This window comes from Lacerta agilis, chromosome 1 (genome assembly GCF_009819535.1).
Source record: "Lacerta agilis isolate rLacAgi1 chromosome 1, rLacAgi1.pri, whole genome shotgun sequence".
Lineage (NCBI taxonomy): Eukaryota > Metazoa > Chordata > Lepidosauria > Squamata > Lacertidae > Lacerta > Lacerta agilis.
In genome coordinates this window covers 72,721,971-72,748,639 of record NC_046312.1, presented here as the reverse complement: position 1 = coordinate 72,748,639, position 26,669 = coordinate 72,721,971, and the positions used below count along the sequence as shown (strand labels likewise).

The following is a 26,669-nucleotide window of genomic DNA, read 5'->3' as shown; positions in this document are numbered from 1 at the left end:
ATGGCGTGATGTCATGGTGTTAGCATTTTCCCACTTGGCCTCTTCTGTGGGTGCTGGGGAAACACTAATGTGGTGAGATCATGCCACAACTGCTTAATACTGGGGTAACTTGGAGGAGAGGTCTTTCCATAATGTGTAGTGTGTGCCTGATAACAGCAGTCAGATGTGTTTATGTGCCCAGCCAATGCCACGTGATTTTCAGAACCGCAGACAATTGCACCCGCCAGCCAATAGACAAATCCTATGCAAAAATATATATTCCAGGAAAAATATATGGAGAAAAATTAACTTCCTTTGAATAAAGTCCTAATGAGGTGTTCCTATATCAGCGTGATGCAGGTAGTAGGGTCGAGTGCCCTTACCCTGCACTCTCTGCCATTTCTGTTGCCCTCCACAAGTTGCCATGGGAGCCAGCTCTTCTCATGTTGTAGACTCCCCACTCATTATCGAACCCTGGTTTTCAAGGGTTCTAAAATCACAGGGAGCCTGTAAGAGGAGAACAGGCTCCTTGTTGCAGCCAGAACACCCCCAAAAGAGGAAGGAAGAGCACTGAATGCAGGAATATATCAGACCTGTTTTATCCCTCTTGCAAGCAGTCACCTTCCAGCTTGTGGAGGGGGATGGGGGTGAGAGAGCTTTCCCCCACTTCCTTTTCCGTGGAGTGTTAATCACATGGAGTAGGAACACCTGAAGAGGGCTTAAAATGGCTTCATCGCAGAGGAAGCACAATTTCCTGTCCAGCTGTAGCTGTAATGCTTCGCTCTGACTCATCTCACCCATGATGGAAACAGAGGACCATTTCTGTCAAGACAACGATGCCACTTTAAGGATCTTGAGCAAGTTTTAAAACCCATACATCTCCACATAAAATGATCTGTCTTGGTGGTTTTTGAGGAGAATTGCTGTCTTGAATTGATGTAGTGAGTTGAGTCAGCTGATGTGGACAAGGTTGCAACTTCTCCAAACTGGCAACAATTGGTGGTTCGTTCATATAAATAATGCAAACATGTATACATCTACTTTCTGCTACTGAAGCTGAACTAAAAGGAAGAACTTGATAATGGAGAGACAGGTGGAAGCCGTAGGAGTGAGCTTGTTGCCAGGAGGATGCCATTTGGCAGAGCACTAGAGCAGCCTATCTTTCAAGTATGTAGCTGTATCTTTTTTTCTTTTTGGCCTTTTTGTATGCGATGTCGCTGGGTTACTGTTGCTCTTGAAGTAATTGTCCTTCAATTAAATTCCATGCAGCCAGAGCAAAAGAAAGAGCAACAGATCATGAGCTTCTGAGGTCACAGAGAGAAAATTAGTCACATCCAGCTGAAAAACAAAGGGAGCGGTGAAAGGAGGCTACAATGGCAATATAAATGCCTGTCACAATGTTCCTAATGGACTCCCAGTGGTCTAATCCAGAGCAAGGATGCAAGCTAGATCTGGGAGGGGTGTTGCAATTCCCATTTTAAACCCTTTGGTTTGACATTCTGGAAAAAGCACAGTTTAAACAAAATGAGGATCCCAAAAACATCTACCAAAATTGTGACCTACTCTTCCTACTGGAACGGGCCAAGCTGGAAAATTTTGGATGAACAGTGTTTCTGAATCAGGCCTTTTGTCAAGTATTCTCACACACATATGGGACAGAGGTCATGATGGAGAGTCATGAATGACTTCATTTAGATTATTTGGGGGGGGGGGAAGCACACCACTTTGGCTTTCTGCCAGAGCCTAGACAACTATTTCCATGGAAACTGTGGAGAAAACAGTAAATATGAGTGCAGAATGAATTAAGATAGAGGTTTCTCAGGTCTTTGCATCTGACAGTTTTGCTATCTTCTTGGGTCTATATGCCCAAGCTCAAAGTTATGGGGTGAAGCTAGAAAGCAGAATGGGGAAAAGAAAGTGTCAGTGTACCCTGAAATACGTGTGTGTGTGTGTGTGTGTGTGTGTGTCTATCTATCTAATCTATATATAGAGTTGCATCCAATTGTGCCCCTCCTCTGATTGTATCTATTTATTTAAATATTTTCATTCAGAAAAAGATCACGATGTGGTTTCCAAAAACCCAATAACAAAATTAAGCAACACAATACAAATGATAAAATTTGAATAATTGAAATAGAAACAAAAACATATCCTAGAATATGATTACAGCATCATAAAACTAGAGAACCAGACAGCAGTAAAACGTAGATATTCAGAAATGAGAGTAGCTAACCAGATGCACCATAAGCTTCCATGGACAAGAATGTGCTTAGGTGGTGACAGAAACTCAAGGATGTAGTTGGCCATGTTACTAGGAGAAAGGAGTTCCCCCACGGCCTCCCATACTTGGCACCCCTGTTTTGTTATATGAATTACTTGATGTGGTTTTTGTGCTTGTTGTGTATTTAAACTGCTTTGAGATCTTGTAGACAGAACAGCAGTCTATAAATGGTAATGATAATTAAATAATAAACACATAAATTTGACTGCGTTTGACCTGTAGAAGCTGGTATTTGATAGCTGTTATGATGTGGCATGCATCAATCAACATTTGACAGTCTCTAGCAGCGGACTTACAGTAGCAGTTATCGTTTGGCCACAGCTGACAGTTGACATGTAGTAGCACACGTTATCTGACAATATTGGATAGATGGTTTGCGATAGGATTTAATAAATTAACTTCGCTTTGCATTTACGTTTGGATTTCAAATTTCAGTCTTGAAAATGACATTTATATTTGGCCCACTGATGTTGATGCCGAAATCCAGATTTCAAAATGTCACCATGTCTGTTTCACACCTTCCTTCTGAGAGGGGAGGAAGGAGAAGCAACAGAAGGGGGAGGGAAGAGGGGGCAGACACAGAGAGGGGCAGTTGAAGGAAGAGAAAAGAGGTAGCAGAAAAAGAGAGAAAAGGAGTGCCCCACCCATTTTGGGCTCTGACCCATCCCATGCTTGTGCCAGCTCTGTTTCACACACGCGTAAGCACACATGTTGCCCCACCCACATTTTAATGTAAAGAGCATTGGGCAACAGTCAGGCTTTTGGTGTGATAAATGAGAAGGATTACAGCCCAGTACTACAGCAGACATAGGGACGCAGGTGGCGCTGTGGCCTAGGGCTTGTGGCGGGGTGAGCTCCCGTTGCTCGGTCCCAGCTCCTGCCAACCTAGCAGTTCTAAAGCACATCAAAGTGCAAGTAGATAAATAGGTACCGCTTCGGCGGGAAGGTAAATGGCATTTCCATGCGCATCTCTGGTTCGCCAGAAGTGGCTTAGTCATGCTGGCCACATGACCCGGAAGCTGTACGTCGGCTCCCTCGGCCAGTAACTCGAGATGAGCACCACAACCCCAGAGTCATCCGCGACTGGACCTAATGGTCAGGGGTCCCTTTACCTTTTTACTACAGCAGACAGAGTCCTGCTGATGAAGAGCACTGTGTCCTGGGTTGCCTTCTTTAAGCTGTTATCTGCAGGCAGCAACTGGGTTGAGTCCTATTTTACCCAGGCCAAGAGTCTCATGGATAGGACTTCTGCTTTCCCCCTGCTGAAGTCAGAGACAATCAGTGGATCCATACCCATCAGCTGAACCTATTCCCCTGCCCCCCAAATCCTGCCAAGGGGCACTGGAAAAATAAGTGTGCCCCTTTGGTAGGGATGCTGTGTGTTTTTGATCCTATACTCCTTACTTATGGGCAGATAGCAATACATAGGGGAGGCTGGGGATTAAGGGAGGACTGGCATTTGCACAGCACTCCTGCCATACAGGTGTGGGATTTTGCTTCCATGTCCCTTTCACATTGAAACAATGTGAGATGTAGCCCTCAACAGTTGCCGATAGCAGGGTGTGTGTGTGGCAGTGCTCATCTGGCCCTGAGTCAGTCGTGTTGCTGCTGCTTTTGGGAAGGGGTGTGTGAGGCAGAGGTGAAGTGGTTCAAAGTTGCTGGATTGACTGCACAATTGCATTTGGAGCACTTTGGAACTCCCTGCCTTCGCTGTACTCTTTTCACCACCTGCTTAAAACATTTTTGTTTAGGCAAGCGCGGGTGGCGCTGTGGTCTAAACCACAGAGCCTAGGGCTTGTTGACCAGAAGGTCGGTGGTTCGAATTCCCGTGACGGGGTGAGCTCCCATTGCTTGGTCCCAGCTGCTGCCAACCTAGCAGTTCGAAAGCACATCAAAGTGCAAGTAGATAAATAGGTACCACTCTGGCAGGAAGGCAAACGGCGTTTCTGTGTGCTGCTCTGGTTCGCCAGAAATGGCTTAGTCATGCTGGCCACATGACCCGGAAATGGTACACCAGCTCCCCCGGCCAATAAAGCGAAATGAGCGTCGCAACCCCAGAGTTGTCCACAGCTGGACCTAATGGTCAGGGGTCCCTTTACCTTTACCTATCCAGACACGTGTTATAACTTATTTTACTGTTCATTTTAATTATCTTTAAATGTTTTTAAACTGTTTTAATAGGAAAACTGGTAGTTTTAGTATCTTTTGTAAACCGCTTAGAGGCTTTGCTACAATCAAGTGGTGTATCAACTTTGTTAAATAAATGAAATGAAGTAAATTTGTGCTGCACCGACCTCGCCACTGCCTTGCCCCTCTATCTCCTGGTAAGCAGCACCACTGCAAAACCCTTCTCTGCTGGCCCTCATCTTAAAAATTAAAATATGTGAACCTGCACTTTTATTGCTTTTTTGGGCTGAGAAGTGCTGGTTGGTTCATGGGCTTCGCATGCAGGCATTCATCCTGCTGGTATATTTTGCAGAAACCAGAACAGGGTTGGCACCAAAACCTATGTTATCACCCGTGTTGGAATGTTATGGAAACCTTATCTTTTCCTCTGGGATCTGAGGGGTAGTTCTGCTGACAGAGAATTTTATTATCTGGTGGCTGGGACGTTCTGAGAGGAGTTTTATGTCAAAATTTTAATCTTCTGTTGGGGAGGAAGGAAAAACAGCATGTAGCAGAGTTGGTCGGGGGAAGCCTGCAGGACGATAGCACTGGGTGTCCTCCTCCAACTTTCTCAACCCACCCCGCCCCACTCCATTTGTAGCAAGGGTACAGCTCGGCTCAGGAATTCTGACTAAATTACTATGTTTCTAAGAAAACATGTCAAAGTCCCTCACCATTCACAATTCTCCCTCCTTCCCTCATGGAGAATGAATGGGCGGCCCAGGCTTTTCAGCTCTTTTCTTGGCCTCTCTCCCTGTCAGAATCGGCATTTTCAGAGTGTCGTTTATTTCACTTAGTTTCAATTTACTTTGTTCTCGTTTAATCTCAGTTTAAGTCTGCCTCTAATGGCCCAAACGGCTGAATTCACTTGTACAGTGATGCAACAGGGATGTGAAACCAAGTCTCACCTCATCCCTTCTGTGAAATCTAGATGACATCATCTGCCATAACTGATGGAATTTCCTTGCTCTGGCAAGTGAATGAGGTGATGAGGAGGCTTTCAAGTTTATTTGTGACAGGTGTGCCATGGCTCCACACAAATGCACAGGCTCCTAGGGAGGAGATTGTGGTTGCGTTGTGCTTTCCCACTCATTTTGCTGCTGTGCTACACTGAGCTAAGCCATGATTTGACTTAGATTGTTGTTCGAACCCAGGCTTGTGATTTAGCTTTCTCTAACTATAAACTGTAACCAATGTTTGCTCTTGGTTTACAGTTCTTGGCTTGCCCAGGAGAGCTATTAAAATATAAGCCCAGGTTTGTGCAACACACTAATCCAAAAACATGGCTTATCTCAATGAGACACAGCAGCAAAAGACCAGGGAGAAGCAACGTGGCTGAAGTCTCTTCCACAGTAGCCTGCGCACTCATGCATGTGCTCTGTGCCATGTTTGGCTTAGTGTGATATGTGAACCAGACCATATGCTAGAATAAATTGGAGAATGAGGAAGACTATCAAGCAGAGACTGGATACTTCTTTCCTTTTCTTTGATAGGGTTCCTGCTTCCACACTGGCACTTTAAATGGTAACAGTGCTTTGTGAGATTGTTTGAATTGTTAACAAAATGCCAAATTTCATTTGGCTAAATATGATGTACATGTTGAATGTATGCAGTCACAAGTAAGCTGCAGTGAGTTCTATGACATGTACTCCTATCATAGGCTGCTTCCTTTATATTTAATTAATTGAATTATGCATTTACTTTAATTGTGTAGTTGGTAATGTTTTACGGTTTGGTGTGATTCTCTTTTATGCAAGCTGCTTTGAACTCTTGAAAGGGGGCATAAATATATCACTTAGAACAAACCAAGTAATTCGTCAAACCGAACTACACAAAGCATACTTTAGCTGAGCATGCTATTGGTTTGGGCATGCCTTATATTTCAAAGGGATGGTGGTGAGGCCCACCCAGCAAACTTGGCCTGTGCCCCAGGTAAAGGGAGTGCTGGTGCAAGAGTTCCATTGAAAATATTGTTTGAAAGGTAACAAGGTTGATCTCCACTACATTAGAGGTAGGAATACTTCAGCTAGCTGTGCATAGAGTTGCTAGAGTAGAAGTTAAGCTTCCACTACAGGTAAATTTATGATCAACACAATTGCTGTGCAGCACAGCACCTCAAAAGCAATATAGCACACAAAGCGGATTGTTGGGGGGTGGGAGTGGGGCTACTGTGCTAGGTTCCTGTCAGGTAATTGCTGTTATTTACCAAGTAGGGGAGGGAAGGTTTATGCTGGGCAGATGCTCCACCAGGAGGGCTGGATTGGCTCCGCTGGTGCATTTGCCACCGCACAGCTGAGACAATATAACACCAGTCTTGAAAGACCTACATTGGCTCCCAGTACGTTTCTGAGCACAATTCAAAGTGTCGGTGCTGGCCTTTAAAGCCCTAAACTACCTCAGCCCAGTATACTTGAAGGAGCGTCGCCACCCCCATCATTCAGCCCAGACACAGAGGTCCAGCTCCGAGGGTCTTATGGCCAGGGGCGTTCCTAGCCCCTTGGCTGCCCGGGGCGGGAAGCCAAGAGGCACCCCTGGGGGACGGGGCATCGCGGCGCGTGCGTGTGTCATGACGTCATAACGCACGCACGCGCGGCGACGACGGCCCGCCCCCGGGGTATGCCGGGCTGCCGCTTCGGGAGCCTCGTCCGTGCAGCGCTGCTGCTCCCGGGGTGACGGAGGGAGCGGCGGCGCGTGGGAGTGGTGGGAGGGGCCGCCGCTTGTCACCCCACGCGCCGCCGCTCCCTCCGTCACCCCGGGAGCAGCAGCACCGCACACACCCGCCTAGGGGCGGCACGAGGGGCGGCCCGCCCCCACCCTACGACGCCCCTGCTTATGGCGGTTCCCTCACTGTGAGAAATGAGGTTACAGGGAACCAGGCAGAGGGCCTTCTTGGCAGTGGCACCTGCCCTGTGGAATGCCCTCCCACCAGATGTCAAGGAAAGAAACAACTACCTGACTTTTAGAAGACATCTGAAGGCAGCCCTGTTTAGGGAAGTTTTTGATGTTTGATGTTTTATCGTGTTTTTAATATTCTGTTGGGAGCTGCCCAGAGTGCCTGGGGAAACCCAACCAAATGGGCAGGGTATGTATGTATGTATGTATGTATGTATGTATGTATGTTGTATGTATGTATGAATGAATGAATGAATAAATAAATAAATAAATAAATAAATATTATTACCAAACTCCTTATCCCTTCTTGGGCTCTGCTCCACCCAGCAAGCCCTTTCTGTCAGCCTGAGTTCACCAAGTGTTCTTTCATACTAGCTTTCATTCTAGAAAGCTGCTTTATACTGCCTTGGACTACCTAGCTCAGTACTGTCCGCCCTGATTGGCACTGGAGGCTCTCCAGGGCTTCAGGTGGGGTCTTTTTCTCCTACCTGGAGATGCTGGGGACTGAAGCTTCGGCTTGCAGAGCAGATGCTCTTCCACTGAGCTATGACAGTTGAGGATCTGTGCCACTCATGGTGGTTCGGGCTTTGTATTTTCTCCATGCCACATAGCAACGTACCTCTGCTTCACCTGACTTCACTTTCTCTGCGATCGATAGGCTGACGGCACAATGGAGTGTGGAGGACGAGGAGGAAGCAGCCAGAGAGCGGCGCCGAAGGGAGCGTGAGAGACAGCTGAGGTCCCAGGCGGAAGAAGGCCCGACCACCACCAGCAGTTCTTCCGAGAGTGGGGTGGCAGTGCAAGAAAGCCGGTGAGAAGCAACTGAGCATAAAATCACACACACACTATTCCAGTCCACTGTTAAAACACAAAATAAAATCTCACAGTTGTCTCCAGAACTCAACAGTATGTCCTCAAATAGAAGTTAATTCAATAAAAGTGACAAGGAATTGCTTTATTTGTGATGCATTTATATATGTATATATAGTTTTGCTTTGTTTTTATTTCATTTTAAGGAAATATTATTTGCAGTTTTATTATTTTATGTAATACAATAATATAACATTTTTCAACCAACCAACCAATATAGTTACAATAATACTGAAGAAAACATGATTATTATCTGGCACTGTGTGCAGGCCAAATGAATCAGCTCCCATGTGGTTGGCTGCAATCTCATTATTTCAGGGAGAACAATAATTTCCTCTAGTGTTTGAGGTGGCAGTAATTGGGCTCTCCTCATTTAATCCCCACAACAACCCTGCGAGGTAGGTAGGTAGGTTAGGTTGAGAGGCGGGAACTGGTCGCAGGTCACCCAGAAGAAGCCCCATGTTTTCCTCCCTTGTAAGTCAAAGGCAGGGGGAATTCAGCTGGTAGGAGAGGGGAGGTGAATCATTCTCTTGCTTGCCAGTTTTCTCCTGCAAATGTTTTCCCAAGCTATCTATAATATGTTCTCTCTCTCCTGGTCAGGCTCCAAAACTGAAAGTGTAAATGGGATGAAAATGTGTTTTTTTTTGGTGGGGGGGGGGGGGAATCGGGAGCAATTGCTGGAGAAAATTGGGTGGCACAGTAAATGGCTAAGCATCCATCCCTGCAGCTTCCCTCCTCTCTCTCTCTCTCTCTCTCTCTCTCTCTCTCTCTCTCTCTCACACACACACACACACACACACACACACACACACACACACACTGTTCTCTCAGCAAATGCAGGGTTGAGACCATGTGTTTGCTAGTGAAATGCCCCATTAGAAAGTGACCCCTTTTTAGTGTTGCATCTGAAGACTGGATATTGGAGGAGAAGTTAATACAAAGAGAGAGAAACTATGCTTCGAGTTATTTTTCTATAAAAGAAAGGTTTTCATTTTCACTTAAAAAAAATAGTTGGCTTGATGGTTTCACGCCGCTCCCCAGCCATTTCTCAGCCTTTTCTGCAGCTGTTGATCTGGCTGCAAAGGTCAACATATGAATACTGTCTTTCTCTTAAGTAAACTCAGCTCGCACTTATGGTGACTCACCCTCTTCTTGTACCTTGCTGCACCAATCCCTCATTTCCAGGAAGGAAGGGGGCTTCTTGCAGCCACTTTCAACAAGCAGCTGTGATAACTTCCCTGTAGGTCCAGATTATGTTTGCTGGACATCCTTTATTGTGTTCCTTACTCCAGAGCATCGGAACCTAACAGAATGTCTTGGGCACACTGACTTATAAAAATGTCCCATGAAAAAAATACAGGAGAGACATTGCACATACCTTTGTAAATCAAGAAAATCTTTAATAAAAATACTTTTTTAAAAAAGAGAATGTCTTGGACACCTCTCCACCTTCAGAGAGCCTGCACTTCTGAATATGATGAGTATACAGGACTGAGGGTGGGGGAATGGCAATGGCCAATGCCATCACCACCATGCCATGCTTGGCTTCCAGAGGCATCTAGCTGGTCACTATAATGAGAAACAGACTAGGGTGGAATCTTAGATTCTTACTTCAGTACACTAGAATTATCCATGCAGCCTCAACCAAAAGACCAAGTCCAGGAAATACAGTATTTTGTGAGCTCATTTGCAAATCGTACCAATGATAGTCTCTCTTCGATACAGTATTTTACCAACTCAAGCTCCCATTTAAATTCTCCTAGCTTTTTACAGTGGTCTATGAGTTGTGCAATATTTCACACAGTGGATTCAAGTTGTCACCATCCTGTAATGCTTGCAGACTTGCTACTATAACAGTATTGTCTCTTTCCTTGAATCTGTTTTCCAATTCATTGAGTGCAATGGTCAAGAACAATGTCATCAGGTCTTCTGAGCTCTAGTTTTCTTTCATTCCTTCCTTCAAAACTGACACCCCCACTGTCAATAATACTGTCAGAAAGCTTTTAAGTGAGCTTACAAAGAGGTTTTGATGATGCTTCATGGTCAGATTTCCATGCTTTCCTTGGCTGCTCCCGAAGTGTTACTGAAAACAATATCCTTTTGCATTTCTTGCAACTGCCTCGCAAAACAATAAGTTTCAATGCTGCCTCAGTATCCGGAGTCTTCTGCTAGAGCAGTGATGTTGTATGTTAAAGATGTCCCAGTTATTTTAGCATAATTTCAGTAAGAATGGAGGGCAGATAGACGACTATTCTAACTGAGCAATTCAATAGCTCCAGTTTTTAGATGACCAATTTTTCACAAGGGAAAGATGCACTGATGCATTTGTGCGTGGAAATAAATAATTATTTATCTGAATGTATAATCATAAATGAATCCAAATGTCCAGTCCATTGTTGAACCAACAGGCATTTAAAAAAGCTACCTTTATAAATCTGAGCAACGCACCCATTCTTAAGAAAAAGACATACAACTGTTTACATAAGTCAAAATATTCCTTCATCTAAGGTAGAACCTCAGTTACGTGCACTATTGCCAAATGGAGTTGGTGATCAAAGCAATGAAGAAACAAAATGTTTCAGTCAAGTTCTTTTGAGATCAAAGCTTGAACACCACCAGATGTGCATTTCAAGACAGATGCTTCGTCATGCGATTGAGTAATTAGTTTGTCAAAATCTGACTGTAAGCCAGCTAACGTGAACAAAATTTCAGATGATATACTTCAGTACTTTGTGAATGAAGCTCTTAAAAAAACTGTCTTTCTATTGGCTTCATGCTTATAAGATATAGCAGAGTGATTGCAACATCTTCAATGACTTGTTTCGGCAGGTCCACATAACAGCAGGGTCACTTTTATATGTTTGTTGTTGTTCAGTCGTTCAGTCGTGTCCGACTCTTCGTGACCCCATGGACCAGAGCACGCCAGGCACGCCTATCCTTCACTGCCTCCCGCAGTTTGGCCAAACACATGCTAATCACTTCAAGAACACTGTTCAACCATCTCATCCTCTGTCGTCCCCTTCTCCTTGTGCCCTGCATCTTTCCCAACATCAGGGTCTTTTCTAGGGACTCTTCTCTTCTCATGAGGTGGCCAAAGTACTGGAGCCTCAACTTCAGGATCTGTCCTTCTAGTGAGTACTCAGGGCTGATTTCTTTGAGAATGGATAGGTTTGATCTTCTTGCAGTCCACGGGACTCTCAAGAGTCTCCTCCAGCACCATAATTCAAAAGCATCAATTCTTCGACGATCAGCCTTCTTGATGGTCCAGCTCTCACTTCCGTACATTACTACTGGGAAAACCATAGCTTTAACTATACGGACCTTTGTTGGCAAGGTGATGTCTTTGCTTTTTAAGATGCTGTCTAGGTTTGTCATTGCTTTTCTCCCAAGAAGCAGGCGTCTTCTAATTTCATGACTGCTGTCACCATCTGCAGTGATCATGGAACCCAAGAAAGTAAAATCTCTCACTGCCTCCATTTCTTCCCCTTCTATTTGCCAGGAGGTGATGGGACCAGTGGCCATGATCTTAGTTTTTTGGATGTTGAGCTTCAGACCATATTTTGCGCTCTCCTCTTTCACCCTCATTAAAAGGTTCTTTAATTCCTCCTCACTTTCTGCCATCAAGGTTTTTATGTTAAGCGGTATATAAATAGTCTACATAAATAAAAGTAAAGATTGCTTTATCCAGAGTCATGAAAAAGGAACATTTGTACCATTTTCATACGTGAAAATGTACGCAGAAGGAAATGTACAGTGGTACCTCGATTTATGAACTTAAACCGTTCCGGAGGTCTGTTCTTATACCAAAGCCATTCTTAATCTGAGGCACGCTTTCCCTAATGAGGCCTCCCACTGCTGATGCCCTTCCACTGTTTGGCTTCCGTTCGTAGACAGAGGTAAAGTTCGCTAACCGGAACACTACTTCCACTTTTGCGGAGTTCTTATACCAAATAGTTCATAAACAAGGCTGTTCTTAAACCAAGGTACCACTGTACATAGAAAAATTTATTTATTGATTCTCTGTTGATTCTCCTTTCCCTTTTCTCTGTCATGTCAAATGTACAATATATGACATTTATTTCGTGATCAATGTTGCAACTTGCGAGTGTGTGCTGCTTGAGCATTCTATGATATCCAGTTCAGAAGCCCCAGGAGGACCTGGCATTGTGGGACAGAAAGAGCATCATCTCAACTACAGAATCATTTTGCATTTCCATAACTGTTTCGATAACTCACAGGCAGTGTGAGTGCTTTAAATTGTGCCTGTCTGCTGTTGGTAGATCTTTCATTCTAAAAGCAGTTGGGCTCAGGCAGTGAAGGAAGCCTGTGAAAAAGAAAAACAGCGTAAGAGGTTCTGAGCAACTCTCTCACATCCCCGTTTACTTATTTTCCTTTTAGTTAACTATGGCCTAGGAGTTTGTGCATCTTTGTATTAAATTGCAGCCGCTGTGTTCGATCATAGCTTTGGAATGCAGTCTGTATACTCCGAAGGCCAAATGACGGACTCTTGCCAGTTGGGTATAAGTGCTCCTTTCCCTCTCTTCCTTTATTAATGAATGGAAGAGATTATATTCTCTGTGTTAACACACACAGCCCTTAACATTAAAAGCATAAGAAATATCTAAAGTTCAGATCCCCACCCTCAAGTCTCCCCCCCAAAAAAAGAATGTAGGATGCTTTATATTGTTTCAGACTGTATTCTTGGTGTGAATCACCTCAATACTTATTGCTGGTGCTGCAGTGGGACATTTGTCTGCCAGCTAATTAGGAATCACTTGGATAAAATGTTGGAATATATTTTAATGACAACTTTCTGCACACTGAAGCCAACAGGAAACTCTCACTGATTTTTTTAAAATAATCCTTGAGTCAGATGATCTAGACCCAGTTTGCTGATAAACTATATTGTATTTGTGGAACTTCTGCCATCACATGAGCTCTCAAAAGAACAGAGCAATTTTCTCCTGTGCCAGCAAATAACTGTTGTGACCAATAAACACATAGCAACAGCCCAACTTATATATTTCAAACTCCTACTGGTATCAATTGGAGACTTAAGATGCATTTCTCTCTGCAGTTTCCCGAGAATAAACCCCAGTGAAGACAGTGGGACATGCACTGAGTAAACATGTACAGAACTGTGCTGCTTATCACTCCCACTGAAACCAACAGGATTGATCAGAGCCTAGTTTTGACTGTACACAAACCTTATAGCCAGCAGCAAATTACCAAGCACCAAGCATAGGCAGAGTCTTATAAATTAATCTATACCAAATCACATTGATACTTTATAAGGGCCTTTGTAAACAATCAGCGAAAACATCCTCCAGTTACTGTACCTTTAAACTTTTAGGCTTTTTTTTTTTAGGAGGACCCCAAAATTGTTAAGCTTTTTTCAAAAGAAAACCCAGAAGTTTGTGCATCTTAGACAAACCCCAAACTTGTTATCAATGGCAGGTGTGTGAGTCCCAACATAAGTCATGGGGAGAAGGGACAGTAGCTTGGCTGCAGCAGATACTAGACCACTATTTCATGACTTAAACAAAACCCACTGACTAAATCTGTACTGCAGTGGTGGGGAGGACACAGTCTCTAAAGAATTAATAAGAATACCACATAACTCTAAATAAATATTCAGAAATAGTGCAGCATTGCTATGGATGCTTTTGTATAGATGGTTAACCCCCCTATCTCTCCCCCACCCCTCATGTGTGTGTGTGTGTTGACATCCTGAAAAAGAGAGTGCATAGTCTTCAAAGAGCTAAAAACCAAAATTTCACAAAATGGCATGAGCTTGAGAGTGGAATGGTTGTGTTTCTTGTCACTAATCAGGACCCCATCTGCACTATAGATTTAAAGCAGTATCATACCACTTTAAGCAGTCACAGCTCATCGGAGGAACTGTAATTTGTAAAAGGTGCTGAGGAAAGAGACCCCTACTCCCCTTGCAGGAATTATTATTATTTATTGAATTTATATACCCTTTTATCAATCCCCCTGGAAATTTCACCCCTGTGAGGGGAATGGTGGTATGAAGGCTTAGTGGTGGTGCAGTTGGGGCTGAGTGGGTGTACCAGCCGAGCCAATGCGTCCACCCAATCACAGTGCCCCCACAGCTCTGTCCAGGTAAGCGGCAGTGATTCCAGAGTCAGGAGGTTGGAGTTTCCCTAACTCACTAGCCGCTTCTGGTTTCACTCCAGCTCCCATCAGCCTGACCATTGGCCACAGGGGCTGGGACTAAGGGGAGTTAGGAGTTTGCAACATCTGAAGGGCCCACAGGTACAGTAGCTAAAATGAGAACAGTCAACAAAGGCAATGACCAGAACACTGTGTGTGTTATTCTGAACTTGCCTTGTGTTAAACATCTTTCTTTCTCCCGCGTTTCAGGATTGATGGTAAGCCTTCTGGGACTACAGAATTGGAAGAGGATGAAGGCTTTAGCGATTGGTCCCAGAAACTTGAGCAGCGCAAGCAGAGATGGGCAGGGGAAGGAGTGCCAGAAGCAGAGCAGACATGCCAGGGCGACTGGAGAGAAGCCCAGCCGGCGGCACCTGTATGCTGTGAAGAAAGGTAGAGATGCTTTTTCGCTGCTCTGAAAGAAGTGGCAAACTCTTACGCACAAACCAGAAGAACCGATGTCAAACCAGAGACACCGGAAGAATGGTAACAATTCAGTGCAGGTGAACATGGAAGTAAGGCCCACCAACTGAATGGGGCTTACTTCTAGGTAAGGGGATGTAGCCTGGCCACTCTCAGGACAAAACGATCCGATTTACTGCAAGCCATTTCCGTTATCAAGAAATTTTCCAGTCCAGGCAGATTTTTATTTGACATTCCTGCATTAGTTCCACTGAGTAAACACATGTATGGTGGGTTTATTGTTTGCTTTAAATATATGACTGGGATATGTAGGCTGTTTCAGCTGGGAGAAAGAAAAATATGGAACACCTGCAGCAGGACAGTGCAAAGGAAAGGAAAGGAAAGGGAGGGTGTGTCCTGAAAACCTTAATTAGGAAAACACATTTAGGTGAGATGACCCTGCTTTGCTTCCTGTTTTCCTGGAGGTTGAGGGAGAACCACAGCTCCAGTGTAAGTAGACTCTTGATAGTGGGCCTTTTACCTGACTCTGGGTGGAGTAAAATCTTTCTTTTGTGTTCTTTAAAAGAGTTGCTCCAGACTCTGAAGTGCATCGTGAGGTTTCATTATATCTGTTGTAGGTCATATGTACTCTGAGAAGCTATTACTGCCTTAACACGGGGAGACTGTAAATTCTTTATAAATTTCCTGGGAATTTGTTCTTTCCAACGGTTGGTTAGCTTTCCCCATTGGATTTTAGGATTGTTAGGATTATTGGGCCTTGGGTGGGTCCACACAAGGATATACATAGAGATCTCCTACTTGCAAGTTGAGAGTAGGCTTCATATCACAGGGAGCTTCCCAAGAGTAGAGTGCCTAATGAACTTGGGTGCTATTTGGTCACAAATATGAGGTTGCTAACTCTGTAAATGGCTTTTGGCACGTGTCTCTTAACACCAGCTTATTGTGCTGACCTTAAGCTGGTCGCTTCAACTCAAAAAGGATATTGTGGAGTTGGAAAAGTCCATCAATGGCTACCAACCACAGTGACTGTTTTGCCTCAACACTCGGAGGCAGTAATGCTTCTGAATACCAGCTGCTGAAAACAAAAGGAGGGGCGAGTGCTGTTTTGCTCAGATCCTGGTTGCAGGATCTCTCAGGCATATGGATGACTACTGTGAGAATAGGATGCTGAATTAGATGGGTCATTGGCCTGATCCAGCGGGCTGCTATTATGTTCTTATGATGAGGCTTTTTCTGTCCTTTCAAAAGCTTCATCCAATCCTCGTGTGCCAAGCTGCTGCCAACTCTCATCTTACTTTGGTTGGCAACCCTATACAAACACAATGTTGTTGGTTCTTCGTTGGTTTGGGGGTGGTGTTTAGGGAAATGGCCCCACATTTTAACTGAATTATAAACCAGTGTGCACATTTTTATTTTCATCGCAATGGGGGCACCTTATAAGTAATGAATGCAATGCTCATCTTTATACAGCAATCATCGTAAACCCCCCCCCCCGCCCTGCGTGGAGATTCCAGGTACATCACAGATGCACCTGGGGCCTTCTGAATGCAAAGCAGGTGCTCTGCCACAGAGCTGTGGTCTCCCCACCCCTCAATTAATTAAAGTAGTGACTTTGGAATTAAAGTTATCCTGACTGGTGAGGAAAAGGATGGAGCAGAATGGATGCTGCCTATATGACTACTGTTTATACGAAACGTAGTGAGAGGTACATGCCAAGAAAAGTGTGGAAATTCAGTTGGAATTTTGCTTGTAGCTCATAGCAGGAAAGCAATGAGTAGCATGCTGAGAGGCACCTGGGGTGAGCAACACTGTATAAAATGATTATTCATAAGCATAGGACCTATAGGTAAGCCTTGGGTACTTTTTACTGGCAACAGGACTCTTTGCATAAATAACTTTATTTGCGTAGCCGATTCAACTTTATTTGCGTAGCCGACTGGCCATAGCATACAATGAAATGATGTTTTAATTGTTTACATTTCTAGTATTTTGAAGTTTAATGGGGAGGGAGAACCCTTAAGAAAAGTTTCTGTAATTTGATGGGACAGGCGTAGCAACCAGTCACCACTTTGTGCTAACCACAGTTGCCTGCATAGGCTTTCCACATATTAGGTAAACGTCTTCTTTTTATAAGAAATAATCTGTAGCTCAATGCAGTTGCTTCCATCTGGCTTATATAAGGTATGAAAAGTGGCCTTCTGATGTTTGTGGTTAACACCTGGTCCCAAATCCACATAATGAAGATACAGATTTGCCTTGCGTTCCATGGGAAATGCAGGGAGGGGTTGCCTGAGATACAACCAGCGTTTATGGGGTTAATTTGGAATGCCCGTCCACCTTCCATGCTCATACTTTGCACTGCTTGAGTAGGAACATCTGCTCTGCCTCAGAGCCCAGCAATGGAACTGTGTAAACACAACTTCTCGTGGTGCCTACACACATTCCCATATGTTTTTGGTCTGGACATTGTGGGTCAGTGGAAGGTTAAATCAACTTCAGCTTGGCATTTACATCCAGGAGAGTCATAATATAGACAAGTGCCGCCATGCAATAGCGCTTCGGTTTAGGAGATGAAGAGGAAAGAGGATCTAAGGGAAAAGATACATGGTGCTGAGGTTCTGTGGGGTTTTTCCTTGAGGGATTTTGAGCGCAACTGTGACCCAGGGGGTCAAGCATTCTCTCTCCCAGTACTGCTGCTGCCATCATACTTGCAGCCTGACATTTCTCCCCTGCCACCACCGCAAAAGGCAAGATATGGATCGCAAAGCATCACATGCCATTTCCCCCTTGTTTTTCATTGAAGGACCACAAAGCAGGAAGTACCTTTGCTCTGGGATGTATTGCACAAGTATCCCACCGGTAACCTGAATAACTTCTGCTTCACCAGATTCTGGTTATTCTGAATGCCCTTATCTATTTTGCCCTGGGTTTTTCAGATAGTTCCTTGTTTCGAACAATATATCAGGAGCACCACTGGACTAACTATCTTTACTTTTGATACAGGACAGTTTAGAACCTGGTAGAGTCAGCCTACTCAGTCTAACCATTAGGCAGAGGGGGACATTTGGACCAGGCAGCAGTTTTTGGAGACTCTCAGTGACAGTGGGTTTCACTTGCATTTGTGTGTCAAAGTGGCTTGGGCTAAATCTGGAATGTAGACTTTGTTAACAGAATACAAGGCTCCCATATATGTGCTTTGCTGGGTGCTCCACAAAGCCTTTCTCCTATATATACTCTCCCATTCTGGCCCCTACTTTGGGGGAGTACTAAGGAAATGCAAACAAGTGTCTCGCCATATTAATGGTTATGTGGCAGCTCATTGGCACAATGCTGTATTTTGTTTTTCACATAGAAGTCAAATTGGTGGCGTCATTTGAACTAGTAGACTTCCTTTCCAGTGAACATTGTAATTCTGCTCATCATCTTAAAGATATTAAAAGCTGGTGCTTCGCTTTTAAAAGAAAAGAAAGTTAACTGATATCTCTTATCCTTTCCTCCCATTGCCAATTTTCAGTCCTAGGTCACCAAGGCGTTCCTATGAGGAGGAAGAAGAAGGCAATCTGATGGAAGCAGAAGCCAAGCTAGGGCAGATTCACCTGGATCAGGAGTCTCCCATCTTCATCCGGTTTGCGCCTGGGCCTTCAAACTTCCTGAAGTTTTCCTCTGGCTCCATCTCACAAGATCAGCTTGAAGCAGAAGCAGAGCTGGATCAGCAACAAAAGCTTAGTGAAGATGTGGGTATCAGAGAAGAGAATCAGGATGTCAGAGAGGAGCTCCAAGATGCTGAAGAGGAGCCACAGCATGTCGCAGAAGAGAATCGGCATGAAGAAGAGAGAAAAATGCAAGAGGTCAGATGTGATCTGTCATCATATGCCTACAAATTAGTAGGCTAAAACCGAAATGGAGGCAACAGGACCACAAGGGAAATGGGCAAAATAAGGACATAAAGAAAGACAAAAATCTGCTTGGAAACTTTTGTTGGCCCTCAGTGTCTTGTAGTTGTACACACTACTGCTGATGGCACTGCAAGCCATGGGGATGGGATGAGGTCAAATATGAAGTTCAAAATTACCTTGAGAGAATGGGAAACTCATCTGAATCTGACAAAATTAATTTTAACAGACATAAATGCAAAGTTATGCATTGAGGCAAAAAATAAAATAAAAATGAAATTCACAGATATAGGATGGGCGAATATCTGGTTAGGCATCAGGCCATGTGAAAAGGGTTTGAGGAATGCAGTTGACTACAACTGTTGAATCAGCAGCATGATGTGCTTGCAAAAAAGAGAGGGGGGCTAATGTAATTTTAGGCTGCAATAATAGAACTGTAGTATTGAAATCCTGGGAAATTCTGCACTAGTCAGAGGTCATCTATCTGGAGCACTGTGTCTAGTTCTGCACTTGGAGAAGGGAATGGGGCAACTGGAAGAGCAGAGAAGGTAGTCAGGGGTGCGGAAAACAACTCCTAGAGGAAATGTTGCATAAGCTCGCTTTGCTAAATCGCCACCAATTCTTTCTCTTCAGGAGAAGAAAAGGAGGAGGAATGAGGAGGAAGAGGCACCAGAAAAACGGCAAAGAACTCCAAGCACTTCCAGCCAAGAGGAAGAGTCTCAGCCTCCTTCAAGCCCTACAGTAAAGGTATGCATTGTACTCCTTAGGTAGAAAATGGAAATCCTGGTAAACAAAGGTTGGGTCTCCCCCCCCCCCAGCTTCCCCCCCCCCCAATTTGGGGAACTATACAATGACCTGGAACAGAAAGGTACAGAATTGTGCAGATCAGGTGGGGGGGGGGAAGGCAGTCATTACACACTTTTTCTTCTTTTCCTAGCCTTAGCTTGGCATTTTGGGGTGGAATCAGGAAAGTTCTATCTATCTTCTAGACCACTGACTAAGCCGGTGTGTTGTCATTTCTTATTTAGATCACTGAAAGAACTGAATCCCTGAACCGCTCCATACAGAAAAGGTAACTCCCGTCCGAGGACTGAATATTCTTAAGTTGTGCAATGCGGGTACTGTGTTTCACTTGGTTAAAGGCAGCTATGCTGAAAGCATTTCATTTTACTCCCTTCCCATGTTACATGCTGCCTTTCAGAACAAAGTCATCCCAAGGTAGCTTTATAAATAGTAAAATAATTTTTAAAAAAGCCTAATTATATTTGCAAAATTAAAAGCAGCAGTTTAAAATGATATAAAACCCAAGCCGTTAAAAGTAGATTGAAATAAGTACAACAAATTAAGGTCCCTTTAAAAGCAAATAAATATGGGGATGGTGGGGCAATAGTCTATATTATTAATATCTGTAGATCTTCCCAGATAGAACTTCCCATGCATATTGGGCCACCACTGAAAAAGCCTCATCAGAAGTGCCCACAAATCTAATTATTCTTGACATTTGGCCTGCATGCAGGACCTCTGAGGGTGATCTTAAGGCCTAGGCACGTTCAAGTGGGTGCTGAGGGGTCCTTCACAACACCTGACCCCAGACCATCTATTCTTCTTGATACTGTGGGCAAAGAAATGGGCTGTATATCTCTTTCTTGGGCATAACACTTAAAACTTGCTCAGACTTGTGATCCTTTATTCAGACAAAGAACTGAAACTTGGTTAGATATTTAGCCAGAAAGACTGGCCACAAACCAGGATGTGCAACTAAAGTTTGTGCTAGACAAGGTTAAATATTGGTATGGTTCACATATCATGCTAAGCTAAATCATGTGCAGGTTGCTAGGCAGGAGATTGTGGCCACTTTGCTCTTGCTTGGTAGTTTTGCTCCTGCACTGAGCAGGTTAGTCTCACCCAGACTAACCACAGGCTGTAACCAAGATTTGTCCTATCACTTATGGCTTGTCTGTGAGATCTATACTACAAGGAGAAACAAAACCATTCAGGAGGAGCAGAACAGCCTTGATCTCCTCTCTAGGAACCCACACATTCACACTAAAGCAAAGTTTGGCTTGGTATGATGTGTGAGCCAGGCCACTATTTATCGTGAACAAACCATGGTTAAACTTTGGTTCAGGCAATCTCCCCAGTCTTTCTGCATGCACAATGACAAGCAGGTATTACTGGTGTCTCCTTTATACAAGTCCTCTGCAGGGGCAGAACTTATTAAGCAAGCTAAACCATGGTTTCCTTGAATTCTCAGGATCTTAACCCAGGGTTACTGCAACAAATCATGGTTAAGTAATTTCTTCAATTAGTTCTTAATGTATTCCAAAAACCACTGGCAAGTGGGAAGATGGTGCTATGAACATGTTGGGCTGGATTAGTTTTGAAATGCCCAGGTTTGTGAGAAATCCTCTTTCCATTGGCCTCTTCTGTTCTCCTTCCAGTAACAGTGTGAAGAAGACACAGCCACCTCTTCCAGTTTCAAAGATTGATGACAAACTTGAGCAGTACACTCATGCCATTGAGGTAAGGTGAAGCATCTTGACTATGTTAATGAAGTTGTCCAAAACTGTGCTGAGGGTGCAGGCTGGTTTCCTTCCGCTCCTGATTGAGTTAGGGAATGTTGCTTTGAAGAACCTGCCTTGGTTGGTTCTAAACAGATGGCAAGCTGGTTAGGTGCTTCTGCTGTTGCACATTATAGGATTCATTTTCTGGCAAGCAAAGTCCTATGTGTGATGCTGTGCATGTGCTACCAGCTTGGTGTAGGCTAGGAATCAGCATGTGCAGGTGCTTCCTCTGCCCTCCTATCCAGTTATCACATTTGTGGGTTGCGGCTGACTTCTGTTGGGCCTATTGAGATGCTTTCTTGCTACAATGTTCTGTTGCTCCTCTCCTGTAGGATGGGAAACATGTAGTGCATGAGATGATGTAGAATTACATCAACCCTCCTGCAGCCAAGCTGGTGCCAGATGTATTGCTCTGCTTTCCTTTGGACCACAAAGTCTGAGCAGCCCAGGACCTCCATACATACTGCTCAGCCTTGCACCCTGGGGAGGTTACTTTGGTGCTACTAACGTAGCAGTTTGACTTCACCCCTGGTGGTGCACTCCCATTGTCTTTTGAGACAGACAACATCAACCCTAACCATTGGCCATGGAGACTGAGTCTGCCTATTCCTGCCCTGCTGGCTACAGATTTTCCACCCTTGTCTTACCAGCTATGGTATAGTTTGGCTGGCTGGTTTGGGTGTGTGTTTTCATTATGTGAGTCTCTGAAATGATGGCAGTGTCTGCACTAGAGCCGTTTAGGAGCTGGCCTGCACCTTGCCTGCCTGTCCTGCCATCAGCAGGAGCTCTGTTGGCACAAAGTGGTTGTGCATTGCAATTCCTGTGTTTGAGAGGAACACATCCACCTTCCATCAGAGCTTACTGAAGCAGAACATCAGATTCTGCCTCATGTAGGTACCTGGAGATGGGAGTCAATTGAATGTGTTTAGAAAGAGCCCGATAGACACATGATTGTAAAAGAGGCGAGTTGGTTCAGAGTAAGAAGCTCTTTCAGATTTATGTATGTCCCTTCCAGACATCCATCAAGTCTCCGAAGCCAGTGCGTCAGCTTTCCATTGACCTTCCTTCCACTAGTGCTGCAGTGGCCAGCACGAAAAACCTCTGGGAGACGGGGGAAGTGGCTCAAACTTCTGTGAAGACAACCCCCTGTAAGGTAGGGCTTCCGTTGTGCTTTGTGTTTAAAGAGCCTACCGCTGGAAAAGGTTGATGCTGTTCTAGAAAAAATGAAAATGCACCTTATTTCAGGAAGCATTTACATGGACATGATTTAATGTGCAAAAATGCACTCAATCAAATGGTGTCAGAATATAGGGCTCCCATACTGGTACATTGCAGCAAAGTTCTGTCGTTCTAGTAAAGCCTCTTGCATGGAGGTACCTGTGGTATAGGTTGTTATACGCTTCTGAGCACAATTCAAAGTGTTGGTGCTGACCTTTAAAGCCCTAAATGGCTTTGGCCCAGTGTACCTGAAGGAGCGTCTCCACCCCCACCGTTCAGCACAGACAGAATTCCAGCTCCGAGGGCCTTCTGGCAGTTCCCTCACTGCAAGAAGTGAAATTACGGGGAACCAGGCAGAGGGCCTTCTCGGTAGTGGTGCCCGCCCTGTGGAACGCCCTCCCGCCAGATATGAAACCAGTAAGCAACTACACAACTTTAAGAAGACACCTGAAGGCATCCCTGTATCAGGAAATGTTTAATGTTTGACATTTGCTTTGTTTTTATTATGCTGGAAGCTGCCCAGAATGTCTGGGACAACCAGAAGAAGTGCACATGAAAGCTCATACCAAGAACAAAGAGCACACAAAAGCTCATACTAAGAACAACTGTAGTTGGTCTCTAAGGTGCTACTGGAAGGAATTTTTTATTTTGTTTTGTTTTGACTGGGGCAACCCAGTCAGATGGGCAGGGTATAAATAAAAGCACCATCATCATTATCAAATGAGCTGGAAGAAAAGCAGCTCAAAATCCTACCAACTGTGTCCATGCTTTTTTCTAGGACATTGTGGCTGGAGACATTGTGAATAAGAGAAGCCTGTGGGAGCAGAAAGAGAGCCCAAGGACAGATGAAAATGTCAAGGTGAGAGATCCACTTGTTTTTGGAGATACTCGGGGTTTGAACTGGTGAAGAGAATCTTGGGGGCAACCTGGAGCCTGTTTTGGCTACTCCTTTGGAAAGGCATTGCTTATTCATATGGTGCTATACTAAATGTGTGAAATTTGCTTTTAATATTGCTTCTTACAAATTGTGGGAAAGCAGTGCCTCAGCAGCATGAAAGGGCTCTAGTAGGGAAGCACTCTGGAATAATCACCTATAAATGGAAACGTGTTTGGCGTCTTTAACACCTTTTGGTCGCTAACTGTTCAAGTGCTCTTTCAGGGCTCTTACTTAACACTCCTTTATGACATGAGCTCATCTGTGGCAGAATGACCATCTGTGTACAGTTTCACTTCTCCTATAACTTGCTTTGTTACAATAAAAAACCCCTTACTCCCTCCTCGGGTGTAAAAGGAGAAGTGTAATAACTGGATCAAAGTCCGACCACTTTGAAAATACTGGAAGTTGGATAAGCACACAAAACACTCGGAAAGCAGGTGATATGGGACGAGGAGTAGGTACCTTAGCCTCTGAAGCTTCTTCCGTTTCCTCCCCTCACGTTTAGCTTCCTCACAAGCTTCCTGGCAAGAAGTACAAGTACGTGGCAACAGGACACGGCCAATACAAAAAGGTCTTGATAGAAGATGGGGCAACAGAAAAATAGCCTGCTTTGGCACCAAAACACACAGGTAGGTGCAATGGGTCACGCAACAGATTAACTACTAGTGATTTTTTTCTCAGTGCTCGAAAGACCACCTTGCATGCAATACTTCAGTAATCTTCACATAATTTACTGTTGCCATATTAAAGGTGACGAGTGAAGCAGAGCAATATGGGGGGCAGGTTGTAAGTGACCCCCTTTGTAGTTCAAACTCACTCACTTTACTGGTTCTCATCCAATCTGAATCTGACTTGTGTACACACAGCTGCTTGTGTACAGTTCTTAAGTGACCTTGTCTTGAGCCACAGTGACATTACCTCTTCTTCATGTAGGGAGAAGGATTTCTCTGGTAGCAGTGGAAAGTCTTATGTCTCTCTGGCAGCAATGCCATGGCATTTATTTAGTCATGAAAGACAGCACTTACTTTTTTCCCATACAAACACTTTATTCAATCTATATATACAAAGGTAATTAAAAAATAAAGCCTTGATTCAGGTAGCTGGGTTTTGCAGGAACTGCATCTAGGAGGTAGACCATGCAAAGCTGTGGAAGGAAATCTTAAAAAGGTTTCCACGGGAGTCTTGTGAAGAATTGTAGTGTGAACTATAGGCTCAGAAAAAGCCCCACAGAGGCACCATCTTACCAATTACTTTCCCCCTTCTTACGACATCCCACCTGACACTTCTGTTTCCAAATATGCCTGCTTCCTTTTTACTTAACACTTTTCTGTGTTCCATATTAACACTTTACTTGTCTGTGTTCCTGATATCCCTACGTACTTTCTTGGTTCAAAATCCCCTTGCGTCTAAACTATCATTGGAGAAAGAGCATTTATGAAGACTGACTCAAACTGAACTTTGACTTTCACATCCACTTTTCAAGGACAGCTGATAGGCAAGACAGCTCGGAACCTATTTATCGGTTTTGTGCATTACCCTTTACGTCTGAAAGACCTCATAATTCTCCAAACCTTGGCTTATTTCCTGGTTCTGTAATGAAGCACACAATGCCTTCTGATCCTTCTATTTACTCATGCATTAACGCTCCTTTCCTTAAAAGTGCATGAAGGGATTTTGGGTCCCACAGCCCAAAATTAAAATGCAGGAAGTTTTCACCTGTGAGCCATATTGTGTTTTAAGAGCAGGATGACTCAATATGAACACTGCTCGTGTTAGTGGAACACACTAACTGGGAAGGAAAACATACCTGTCAGCCAGATGTTGGCTCTGCAACTGGGTGAGGAAGAAAGGGCCCTTCATGCTTGTTGCAGAATCCTTACCCTTAAAGGCTGCTGAAAACAGGAGGGAGGTGACCAGAATGTAGCCGGAATCGCCAACTTTTGGCAAACTGAGGCTCTTCCAAGGATCATTCTCCCTGTGCAAAGGATTGAACATTACAGCTATGTTTTTGCACATGGCAGGGGAGAATTAAGCTAGCTAGCCCTTGTTCCATCACTAGTGCCATATCTTATCCATCATCCATTTTACTCTTGGCAACATTCCCTATTGGCAACTCTTGAGCAGGCAAAGTGGAAGTGCATTTCAATCCTATTAATAAAGACCTATTGAATCTTACCTAAGAAGAGATTCCAAAACTTTTGCTTGTCGCCAGAGCTATCTTTCAAAGCCTTAACTGCATATGATGCTCAGCAATATATAAACTGTATCTGACACTTTTTACTTCTCAAAATGCAGCCATGGAGGGGCCCATGCTATTTTGGGGTTGAAAATTATTCTGTCTCCTAATCTACTTTTTGCTTTACAGGGGAAAATATATGGGTGCCTATATCTATTGTGGGGCAAAGGTGGCATAAGCGGAAATAATTAAGAAGCCCCCTCCTTCCTCCTCCTCGTCTTCTGGCTTTAGATTGCAGCTTCTGTGGTGGCATTTTTAAATACATTTTTTAAAGACGTGTGGGGGACAAGTTACACATGACTGGATTTAAATGTTTTGGCCTTTGTTTGCTGCCACTGAAAAGCAGAACATTAGATGACTGCACACTATGATAAAGCACAAGAAACTGTAGAGGAGCTGCAGAATATTAGAAATCACTATTCACTTCACACTTTTCAGAACCATTAGTGCAAAAACAAAAGCTTAAGGGTGCAACTGTGTGGCTATAAAATGGCAATAATATCCAACACCTCATCTTTTAGGCAACCATCCTAGCAAATCTGAGCTTGGAGCACCCCTGGAAGGAGCTAGGCCTTATAGTTCCCTTTACACTTAAGAAAATTCAGGCAGCTGACTCCCTTAAGCTCTCTTGCAAATTCCATCCGAAATGCTTAAATGGTTACACTTGCACTGGGAAGAACACTCTCCTTAGAGCTATAGTGTCTGCATTGGTGATGCTGCTGTGGTAAGTTTGTGATTCGCTGTGGCAGCAATACCTCAACTGAATGGCAGTATTAAGCAGTGTGATGGGTCCTTGCGGAAACTATGGGGAATTTGTTTTGCATGGTACAAGTGGGGGTGGGTGGGTAGAATATCAAACCCCCCCCCCATAAAAAGCTCTAAGGCTGCAGCACAAGGTCACCCCAAAACAGATTGTCCCAAGTATTCTGCTAGAACTGCTTTAAAATAGCGGACAAAAGCTCTAAAGCTAGTATGGGAACTGCAAAAAAAGAAGCATGAGTGAGGGCAAGGAACAGCAATCTGTGCTCCTGAT

General features: G+C 44.1%; 1 protein-coding gene across 2 annotated transcripts in view; it reads left to right on the top strand.

Moving 5' to 3' along the window:
• LSP1 (lymphocyte specific protein 1) overlaps window positions 1-26,669 on the top strand; it is a 79,460-nt gene that overhangs the window by 42,885 nt on the left and 9,906 nt on the right. For both annotated transcript variants that reach the window (XM_033154955.1, XM_033154965.1), the window contains exons 2-10: window positions 7,977-8,129; window positions 14,576-14,758; window positions 18,303-18,636; window positions 19,315-19,428; window positions 19,710-19,753; window positions 21,123-21,204; window positions 22,261-22,398; window positions 23,242-23,322; window positions 23,906-24,029. In XM_033154955.1, coding sequence (XP_033010846.1) covers window positions 7,977-8,129; window positions 14,576-14,758; window positions 18,303-18,636; window positions 19,315-19,428; window positions 19,710-19,753; window positions 21,123-21,204; window positions 22,261-22,398; window positions 23,242-23,322; window positions 23,906-24,004 — 1,228 coding nt within the window. In that variant the 3' untranslated portion in view covers window positions 24,005-24,029. The remainder of the gene's footprint in view (window positions 1-7,976; window positions 8,130-14,575; window positions 14,759-18,302; window positions 18,637-19,314; window positions 19,429-19,709; window positions 19,754-21,122; window positions 21,205-22,260; window positions 22,399-23,241; window positions 23,323-23,905; window positions 24,030-26,669) is intronic.